The sequence below is a fragment of the Xiphophorus maculatus genome, chromosome 19, assembly GCF_002775205.1.
Source record: "Xiphophorus maculatus strain JP 163 A chromosome 19, X_maculatus-5.0-male, whole genome shotgun sequence".
NCBI lineage: Eukaryota > Metazoa > Chordata > Actinopteri > Cyprinodontiformes > Poeciliidae > Xiphophorus > Xiphophorus maculatus.
The window spans coordinates 14,174,404-14,184,634 of record NC_036461.1 but is presented as its reverse complement, the minus strand read 5'-3'; the positions used below and the strand labels follow the sequence as shown (position 1 = coordinate 14,184,634).

General features: G+C 38.5%; 1 protein-coding gene across 1 annotated transcript; it reads right to left on the bottom strand.

Annotated features, from left to right (window-relative positions):
* Window positions 1-6,408: 6,408 nt before the first annotated feature.
* Window positions 6,409-10,034, bottom strand: supt7l (SPT7 like, STAGA complex gamma subunit). The gene is made up of 5 exons (XM_005799109.2): window positions 9,965-10,034; window positions 8,360-8,820; window positions 7,576-7,900; window positions 7,257-7,494; window positions 6,409-6,860 (listed from the first exon to the last, which is right to left on the bottom strand). Exons 2-5 carry the CDS (start codon window positions 8,794-8,796, stop codon window positions 6,574-6,576), a joined length of 1,287 nt encoding a protein of 428 aa, XP_005799166.1. The 5' UTR covers window positions 8,797-8,820; window positions 9,965-10,034; the 3' UTR covers window positions 6,409-6,573.
* Between the last annotated feature and the right edge of the window lie 197 nt (window positions 10,035-10,231).

The following is a 10,231-nucleotide window of genomic DNA, read 5'->3' as shown; positions in this document are numbered from 1 at the left end:
GCATAAGTGCTACATTAGCATCAGACCCACATAATTTGGGGATTTTCATTTGAAGCTGAAGACGGTGGTAGAAGATGGGGACGGGAAATACTGTGGTAAAATGGTTTGCTTTTCAGTTTTACTGTTGCTGAAAATGTTGCTTCTATGTTGGTGATGATTAACAATCCAGCCTTTCACTGGAAGACTGACTTTTCAGGATGTGAGAGTATTAGGACTTTATATAATATTATCCTGTTATCCAGTAAAGTAATGTCAGAATGTTTTTCTACATTTTGCCTAAGATGTAAAAATTGTTGTCAAGTAAAGGGAAAGGTATTTGGAGATTTAATGCTGTAGTAATCCACCTCTAACATTTATGTGGTCTAGTAGTTGAATCCCTAAGACTTTAATATTAATATTAACTTTGTTACATGGATTGAATTATCAGTAATATGAAGAGGGATTAGTAGCCTGGCTATTGTCGTCCTCTGCAATTCCATTTGATTTTAATCTCCCTTCATTGCTCCTTTAGAGATTTTTCTTACTGATCTCAATTTCTCCAGTTGAATTTCAGCAAACTGAAGCAGTTCTGAATGATGATGTTGATTTTTGTGCTGTTTTAAAATTGTAGTCTGGTTATATAGGGTTGTAGTTTGGCAATGGCAGCAGGGAAAGTGAACAAAGAGTTCAGTCTGTGTTGGCCACGCTTCCAAAGATTGAGCAATTTATGTTAACAATTAAATGTTTAAAACTTTTTGTCACTGGCAAAGATGTCATACTCCCCATTGGGTTATACACTATATTTCTGGTAAACTTTTTAGAGCTGGTGCATTACATACATCATGGCCAAATATTAGGGATTTGGTAAAGTTAAATCCAATCGTTTCAAAGTTGCTGAGGGTTCAGGCCTTCCGTCTGAAGCAACGCATAGAATAAGGGGCTGGCTTTAGTTTTTACTCGTAAAATATTCATTTTGCAAGTTAAGAACTGCAAAGTTTTTTTTAAATCACACAAGATGGACTGAATAGTTTTAAAGTCTTGCTAAAACTGAGAATGCAGACGTTTGTTCTGCCATGTCCAGCATAGAGGATTTCAAACTATGGGACAGAGGAAGAACAGACTGAAGCAGCAATGAAGATTGAAATGCTAATGCATCTGTTCAGAACAAACCTGCCTAACAACAGACTTCACAGCTGCTATAGCTACTTCAGATGTCACATAAATCTTTTTTAACACTCATATTTAAGTTCATATTAATCTCAGTTGAGACTTCTCTTTAAGTATGACAGCTGAATTTGGTACAACATGGAACAAAGAGATTATTTTTGTACTGATTTCTTGGAAATCAACTGAAACATGACTGTCCATCATGTGTCGGTTGCACATAAATACAGAGCTTTGTAAAACTAATAATATCCCCTGGTCCTTTTTACATTTTGTCAAATTACAACCACCAACCTATTTGTGAACGGTTTGTGACAAAGCAACAGAGATGAGTGCTTTCTCAATTGGAAGAACTTAAAAATATACATACACACCTATACAAATATATCCTTAAGATAAGACCCAAAGATGCAAAGATACTTTCACATGTTTGAAATGCTATTTGGTTTGAAATGTAAACATGTGCTGCATTAACTAAAAAAACATTTATTCCTTATAAACAGTGATTCATTTAGTTGTATCTTCATTGTTGTTCACTCTTGGTAATCAAACCAGAACCTTTATGGTTTATTTCCTTCATGTCCCTTAATAGACAGACAAGGATGGTAAAAATGGCACAATGTTGATGTCCTAGACATTCTAAAAAATATCCACAGGTTTTCCTCGAATGTTTTGTTTTATAAAGAGTAAGGTAAGTTGGAGTACTGTGACTATATACTTGAATGAGAAAAGCATCTAAGGAGGTGTAATTTCTTATGTTCTCTGCCCACTAAGTGACTATTTGTTTTGATTCCTTTTTGGTTTTGTAGGTAACTTGTGCCTAACATATGGAACAAATATATTTCTTCCAAGGACAAATGATATCTCCAGATTATTTCAGCATTTTGATTCATCTATATGTAAAATTTGTGTCAATTTAATGAGTTTGAACACTATGAGCTCATAATGTACAATTCATGCTGTTATTAGGAATTCTTCATAATATCTGTACCTTCATTTAAAGTGCTTTGAGAGCCTCATGTTATGACTTGCTGCAATGAAATGCAAAAAAATGGTGCACCGATCCCCTAATTTTAATCCTTCTGCCTGCAAATGCAAGCCCTGAACAACTGCTTGCAATGATTGACAGTTAATTAGTCAAATAAAAGGCAGAATTATGAGGGGGATCAATCAGAAGAGGGTGAGATCGGGAAAATGAAGCAAGCCTGCAGAAGTGTTTCACATTACAAGGCACAAATCCTTGTGATTGTGCTCTTTGTGTTAATTCCTTCTTTGATGTTACAGTGTATTCCTGCCCAGACATACAGAGACATGGACAGAACAGCAGCAGCAGCAGCAAGCTAATTATTGCCCTGAGTTGGGGGAATGTATTCATTTGGTAGCATCTCAGCAGCACTGTGATGCCATGAAGTGTTTCTCGCTCAGACGGCTTTGGGAGTGCCCCGGTCTCTGTGGTAACTGGATGAATGCAAAAAGAAAAGAGGGGGAATAAGGAATTGAAGAACAAAGTGCAGCTGCGGTTAAGGAGCAACACTGCCCTCCAGTGGCAGACTGGGGAGATGTTATTTAGTCAGTGCTGAGAAAGGAGACATCGCATGAAAAACTGTGAAGCATATTTTTAGGTTCGTTTTTAATGCTTTTGTCCTTGAATCACTGAATAGCTTGGCAATAAAATACATTAAATATCTGTTGTTGTTGTATCAAACTTCTAGACCACTAATGTACAAACTTCCAGAAAATTAGAAAAATAGCTTTTTTGTAGCTTTATTGTTTAAATAAAGCTATATATTAAATAAAGCTAATATATATATATATATATGTATGTATATACATATATATACATACATATATGTATGTAAAAACAAATAATACTTTTTAATAAAAAGGGATGCCATATATGGTGTACCTGAAAATATTGGATGAGAGCCTTCTACCCTCAGCAGATGATGGGTCATGGATAGGTCTTCTAGCAGAAGAATGACCCAAAACACACAAAAAATAGTGGGATTAAAGAAGAACCATGTGTACAGGGAATATGTGAAGGCGACTAAATGTTTGAGTTGTCAAGCAACAGCCAAAAAGCCAAGAGAATGTAACAATCTTCTGAACAGAAGAGTGAACCAAAAGCCTTACTTTGATGTGGGCAAGCCTGGTAACCAACCTGGGTACCAGGTTTATTAAACATTTTAATAAAGTTTAATAAAGTTCTAATTGATGTATTAATGGGGATTAAATAACTGTTTCTCAGATTCTGAGATTAAAGTCAGAATTAATTTGTTTTTTCAGTGACCGTAATCCTCTTCTGCAGAATTCACATCAGATTTTAGTAAAAAAAAAAAAAAAAAAAAAATCAAGCAATGCACAAAGAAGTAAAGCTGTCCCTAAGAGAAAATATACATAATAATGTGGAATGCAAAAACTGCCAAATGATGTGCAAAAAGGCATAGGAAGAGAAGTAAATAGCTGTTTGCGTTTAAAAAGCATTTTGACAAATCATAAAATGGTCAATTACTTATTTCTCACTCTACAGTTCAGATATTGCACAGCTAAATCAATATGCATGACTTTTAACTTTGTAGTCTTCCTATTTTAAGGTTATTTAATACACACACTGTGTTGAGGTACATGATTTTACATCAACCACGTTATTGATTGTTGACTCCTATTTTTGATATTTTCCAAGTATTAAGCTCAACCAATAGATGAAGAGATTAATGGTCTCCATGTTCAGACTTGTCTGCAGCTTAATTTAAAATATTTTTGCCACATCACCTGAAAGTAAACATCCATTGATTGACTCCGACTGCTGACGCCACGGTAATCAGTTTTCTTGTCTCAAAGCTGCAGTCAAACGGCTGTAGCTTCATTCCTGTCACATCCCATATGTCTGGCCATTCATTTGTTTTTTTAAATCATCATCTCATAATTTTTATTTGTCTCAGATGCACATGCAGAGGCTGTTTAATGTGATTGGAATGAATCAGAGATACTACTTTAGGATCAGTACAGAAAAACTTTAAAGACCTTAACCGCCCTGCAGGTCTCTCCAAGCTGGCTTGCGCAGGTATTATCCCTCATTCTGCTCGCAAACATCTCAGCTGGAGAGATTAAATTTCATGGCAAATGAATGGGTTTGCACCTAGCCTGGTAATTAATCATTTGCTGGGTCCTTTCTTTGGCTCTCAGCATGATCTGGCCCCACTCAGAGACCCCTGCTTCAAAAAAGCAACAGCTTGACATTTTTATAATTACACCTTTTTCTCTGCAGCTCAAAGCAACCCTCGAGCTGTTGACAAACCGAGGGGGTGGGTGGCTACATACGCTTCACAGGGGCTGAAATATGTAGTCGATTAAAATCACAAGTACGTTCAAGGGTTTAGAATCTAAATGTGTCATTTTATGCTTATTTTTACAGAGAAAATAGCTTGTTACTGTTTCAGAGCAAAACTCGTTAGCTGTTAGGTTTTTCATCAAATGTCTTATCAGGATTTTACATATCAGATCCTGTAAAATGTTCATTTTTTTAACATAAAAAAAATCTAACATTAGTTAAACTTAATCACAACAGTGCAAAAAGCAAACAGGCAATTATTATTAGTGTCTGCGAACCGAACATTCTTAGATGCGGTTCGCAGACACACCTGAACCACACCTGTGTGCTCCAGAACAGCAAGCTAATAAAGAGGTAGTCACACTGATGATGATCATGATGATGATGACGATGAAGATGATGAGGAGAAGGAAGAGGAGGAGGAGGAGGAGGATAATTAGCCCTTTAATTAGCATCATCTGGCTGATGTGTCATTCTTAAATCATAAGGTACTAGTAGAGAAGCACCTCAATTCAAACTTACAGACCAGATCATGTTTATTATGTATTGTTATTAACCCTAAAATTAATAAAAGAGATGCCTTTTCTCTTTTTTTTCTCCCATGGTTTGAGGAAGGGAAAAATCTGGCAAATAAAAAAGCACGGTCATACATGGGTTATTGGTGGCAGCTTCCTGAAACATAATAGCGGACATCGATCATCACACCTGGCACATTTTCTAGCCAGTGTTGGCGCTAAAATATTGAGTTTTTCCAACATATTCTGGATTACTCAGATGGATTTCCAGCTGCATCAAACCACCACCTGGCTCTCACAGCTATGCAAAAAGAGTGAATCAATACCTCAAACTGAATATCAATACTTATACGACCCCCATCAGCACTTTCCGGGGGAACAGACCATTACCTGTCCAATTGTGAAAATGAAAGAGGTCCACACAAAAGAAAATCACTTGCATTCAAGCAAGGCCCTGCTCATTCTGGATGCAAAGTTATGCATTGCATAATTAATTCGCCATTAAGGCTGGATTGATGTTGCCTGCACGATGCAAACAACCAGGCCATAATTGCTTCTGGTGTTGCATCCGCAGCTTTGCCTCATTACTGAAACAGACGCTAATGTGGTGAGGCAGCTTCAGGTTGACAGGAATGTTGATTGTTTCACTGTGTTCGAATACTTGTAAAGAGTGCTGCAGAGGGAGGGAAGGAGAACCCAGGAATGCTTCATATTAAGCAAAGGAACGGGGAAGGAAAACAGTACAATTTTAATTTATATATATATATATATATATATACTGTATATATAGATGGTGTGTGTGTGTTCAGATGCCCTTGCAGTTCTTTCATATTAGGTTATAAGAAAATCAGCTTATCTCTATCCTGTCATATCATTTAATAAAAACAACCAGAGAAGCAAAAGATCACAACAGAGTTGCATCTGAATCAACCACACTTCCCTTCCCTCTCCAAAAACATTAGTACAACAGTATTTTATCTATTACCCTTCCCCATTTACTGACTTTATTAATCATCTTTGGTCTTCATTTATTGGCTTTGAAAATTTAATCAAATAGTTTTAGGTAATCTAACTACCAGTTTTCAAATGTAGGGGATAACTAAACATTTCTTATATTTTGCATTTTTAAGAGATATTTTCTTTCTTCCACCCTGAATGGCTAAACAACTATCAAGCATGGTGGTGGAGGTTTAATGAATCGGGTTTGTCATGCAGCCACAGAACCCTAGTAATTTGTAGTCTCTGAACCTCTGCATAGACCAAAATATTCTGGAATTAGATGCTCTGTAAATTCTCTGCAATTTTTTTTTTTAAACCATGCATCAGTTTTCTGGTTCCCCATGGTACCAGCTGTGAGAATTCTTGTACAGTTTAATAAAAAATCTTGATGACAAAAAGCAAACAAGATAGTAAAGAAAATGTTTTTTTCATTTATTAACAAAGTACAATAATTATATTTCACAATTATTTCTGAGATATTAGAAAACACTTCTAAAAAACAAAAAGTACAAAATTCCCCCCACTTTTCTGTCTTCACTGTAGAATGATAAAGACAGACATGAAGATTCTCTGAGTTTTAAATATTTACAACTTCTTAATCCGTTTCCTGGGTCTCTGGTTAAAGACTGGCGACGTTCCCATCAGCGAGTCAGGCGAATGCGAAGCGTAGCTGCCTTCAGACGCCGCTCCTCCTGGTGAAGGCGCCATGGCTCCTCCAGACTCACTCATGGTGGACATGGGATCTCCCTCTTCGAACACGTCTCCACTCAGGACGCCGTGGTGATGATGACCAGCACTCTGACCTTCGTCACCGTCCTGGGGTTCCATCTTTACTTGGGGCCAAAGAGGGGAGTTGTTGGCCGCGCCACCACCTTGTGAAGAAATAAGCTTAAAACTGTAGTTATTGTTCTGAACAAAAAATGTACCAAACATTTATGCAATTTTAATCAAATGATGTAAATGAGCAAATACCAGTAAAATCTTGCTCTGGCAGTGAGAGTAAGTCTGACTTACTCTCTACATCAGGTTAATCAAATCCTGTATATTAGATCTGAGGAAACTGAAACTGAATCAAACTGTTGCTGCTAACACAAATCACTAGTTGAAGAGTGTGCACATCTATGCCGCCAGGTTATTGCAGTTATTGTGTTTGTTTTTCAGTTGAATCTTTAGCATATATGTTACATTAAGGGAAGTCTTTAAATAATACATTGTGATTAAAAATGATAGTAACACCCAACTTAAGAGGCAACAAGCAGTGGTCTCACCTGAAGTGTGAGGGGAGTGGTCAGCATCCAAGCCTGCTGCCAGCCTCTCTGCATGGGCCCCAAGGACTCCCATGGGTAAAGTCTGGTCCCCAGAGGCCAGGTCGGCCTCCAGCTCCTCATTTACAGGGAAGGGAATGTCACTCAGAGGCTCATCCTTGATTTTTAGAGGTTTGGAGTCTTCCATAGCTTTCTCTGGATTCACCAGCCGCTCATATTCTTCTGACAGCTCTTTGGTAACCTAGAAGACAAAAACTGTTGTTTCCGTTTGCTGCTGTAAATAATAAAAAAAAACAACTAAATAAGCTTGAACTCATCTCACCTGCAGCATGTAGCTGTGATAGTCCTTGATCCTGACTTGCCAAAAGCGCTGGAGGGCCAGCATGCTGCCAATGCCCACCTCGTGGAACACCTGCTCCACCACGTCCGGGAAGGGCGTGGCTCCCAGCCTGGCCTCACGATCCACTGCTACTCGCAGGAGCTGGGTGAGGCGCAGGTAGTGTTCATGGACCAGGTCGGTCAGGGTCTCCAGGACGCTTTCCTGGGCGGACTCAAAGCCGGCATGAGCCAGCACCGTGGCTACTGACTGATAGAGGAGCTGCCTGCAGGAAGGCCAACTCAGCTCTGTGACTGGTTCACCTTTACCCCTGAAAGGGCGGAAAAACACAAAGGGATTCTTCAGCACAGAACCACAAGTCTTGTCTCAAAGTGTCTGGTGAAAGTATACAGAATAAATAAGAAAAATAAATGGTTTGTAATTTTTCTTGGCTACTATATATCGAGTCATGAGCTCCCACTTCGCCCACCAAAGGAATATTCAGCCTGTCTGAAAGACTCCCACAGCAGCAGTAGCTTAATACAAATGCAGGCCACACTTTTCAGATGTATTTGTTAAAAATATTGAAGACTACGCAATGTTTTTCTTTGACATGCAAGTTATTCACTAGTCTGTGTTGGTCAATTACATACAGTAGAATCCCAATAAAGCACACTGATGTTTGTGGTTTGAAATCTGAAAAGGTTTGAGTATGAATACTTTTTCCAAGGTATCCGTATCTGTCATTGGTGCAATGTTGAATATTAAAGAGGAAACATCTCAAACGTACTTGTAGAATTCACTTTCAGGGTCACTATGGCGAAGCTGAAAGGGCTGGTGGGGGTCTTTGCTGTCTACAGGCAGCAGATCGTCAGGCACAGCGGGTGGAGTGGGAGGGCGCAGCGGAAGGTTGGCTTCAGTCTCCTCTGGTCGGCTGCCGCCCTCTGAGGATGCCGAGCTCTGACCCTGAGCCTGGCCCTGGGCCGCTGCCAGGAGAGCTCGCAGGCGGCGGGCGTGCTGGCACAGCTGCACCGTGTGAATGGTGAGGCTGCACGGCTCTGAGGGGATATCCAGCATCGTGGTGGGCCGGGGGCGCTGGGCCGACGGCTGGTGCAGGGGCGGGTCCTGCATCTCCACAGAGCGAAACTCGCGCTGGAGCAGGTCGAAGGAGCTGCGACTGGGGGGAGCCCCGGATGGTCCAGGGATCTCACCCCAGTAACGCATCATGATTGATTCAGACCTGAGCCGAGACTAAGCATGAAAGAAAGCAGAAGAAATATATTCCTTATCAGATAAAGTATTTTTAGGTTGATTAAGAAAAAAAAATCAGACCAAAATAACTGACATGCAGTGCCTGGTCAAAATATTAACACTTCTAGGCCTCTTAACATTTTGTCACATTGCAATCACTAACAAATACATTTCTGTTGTTGTATCAAACTTCTAGACCACTCATGTACAAACTTAAAAGAAAATTACAAAAATTGCTTTTTTTTTTTTTACAAAGTATTGTAAGTCTAGCATCTATTTGTGTTCAGCACCCTACTCTGGTACCTCAAATTAAAACGTAGTGCATCAAATTACCATCCAAGGTTCGGTTATTATTAAAGAGTTCAAGTTTAACTGCAAGTATTCTGTGAAGGCATGGGAAATTTGTTGGAGAACTTCAATGAACAAACATCATCATGAAGATGAAGCAACAGAAGTTTAACGTGGGCTTACAACAGTTTGCCACGTAAAGGCAACAAATTAAAATTAAAATACACTAAATCCATGCGATCCCTTAGTCATTATTTGCTACTTTGTGTTGATCAGTCTAAAAAAAAAATCGCATTCAAATTCACTAAACTTTACATTGAAGTTTGTACTTCACATTTCAATGTAAAAAATATCCAGATTGCATTGGCTATTTTTGCAAGGTGCTGTAACCAACTCTCCAGACAAACTGTAAGTAAATTAGCTAAATATTTAAATATTCTAATTCAAAATGTGCATGTTTCTGTTAACTAGTAAACTCTTTCAGCTAGTTTAGTCCAATTTTTTATAAAGTGTCAGTGACTGGATCCTGGACATGAAAGTCGAGACGGATGGCAGTCACACAATATATCAAAATGAAAAGAAAATAATATATTACTTTTGCATTAAGCAAAGCCGAAATAAAGAGTTGCTCTCGCTAATTCAAACGAACTGAAAAACATAATTAAAGAAACCTTTTACATCTGGAAATGTTGAATAAAAGAAAAAGTATCACATTTTTGTTTGGAGTTTGTGCAAAAGAAAATACAGAACAAATCCGTATAATACGACAACAAGGAGCTAAGCTAAAATTGAGGCACTCTTTGTTCGTATTTCGTTATATAGATAATAATTACATAAAATAAAGCTTAGAAGTTACCCTCGAATAACTTAAAGCCAAAACGTCTTCGGTTTCGAACGGAAGCTGGATAGCAGCTAGGCTAACGGCGTTGAACGACGCTGAAGTTCGTATCTGATTCGATGCTACCGAGCGAGTTCTTTGTTAAAGGGCCATTCCGCAGCCTTTAGGAAACTTATTTTTTAAATTTTCAGTTTCAAAATTGTGTACACTACAATGGTCAAATCTAAAGTGGATTATTTGACAAGGTCTAAAACGTTGTAACACATATTATTTTTTAAGCCTACA

Bases quoted from the DNA above. Each gene is read 5' to 3' on its own strand.
- supt7l (XM_005799109.2), bottom strand. From the start codon at position 8,796: ATGATGCGTTACTGGGGTGAGATCCCTGGACCATCCGGGGCTCCCCCC. The intron at 7,495-7,575 runs GTGAGATGAGTT...TTTGTCTTCTAG, and splicing joins ATCACAGCTACATGCTGCAG to GTTACCAAAGAGCTGTCAGA. The intron at 6,861-7,256 runs GTGAGACCACTG...TTTCTTCACAAG, and splicing joins CCACTCCCCTCACACTTCAG to GTGGTGGCGCGGCCAACAAC.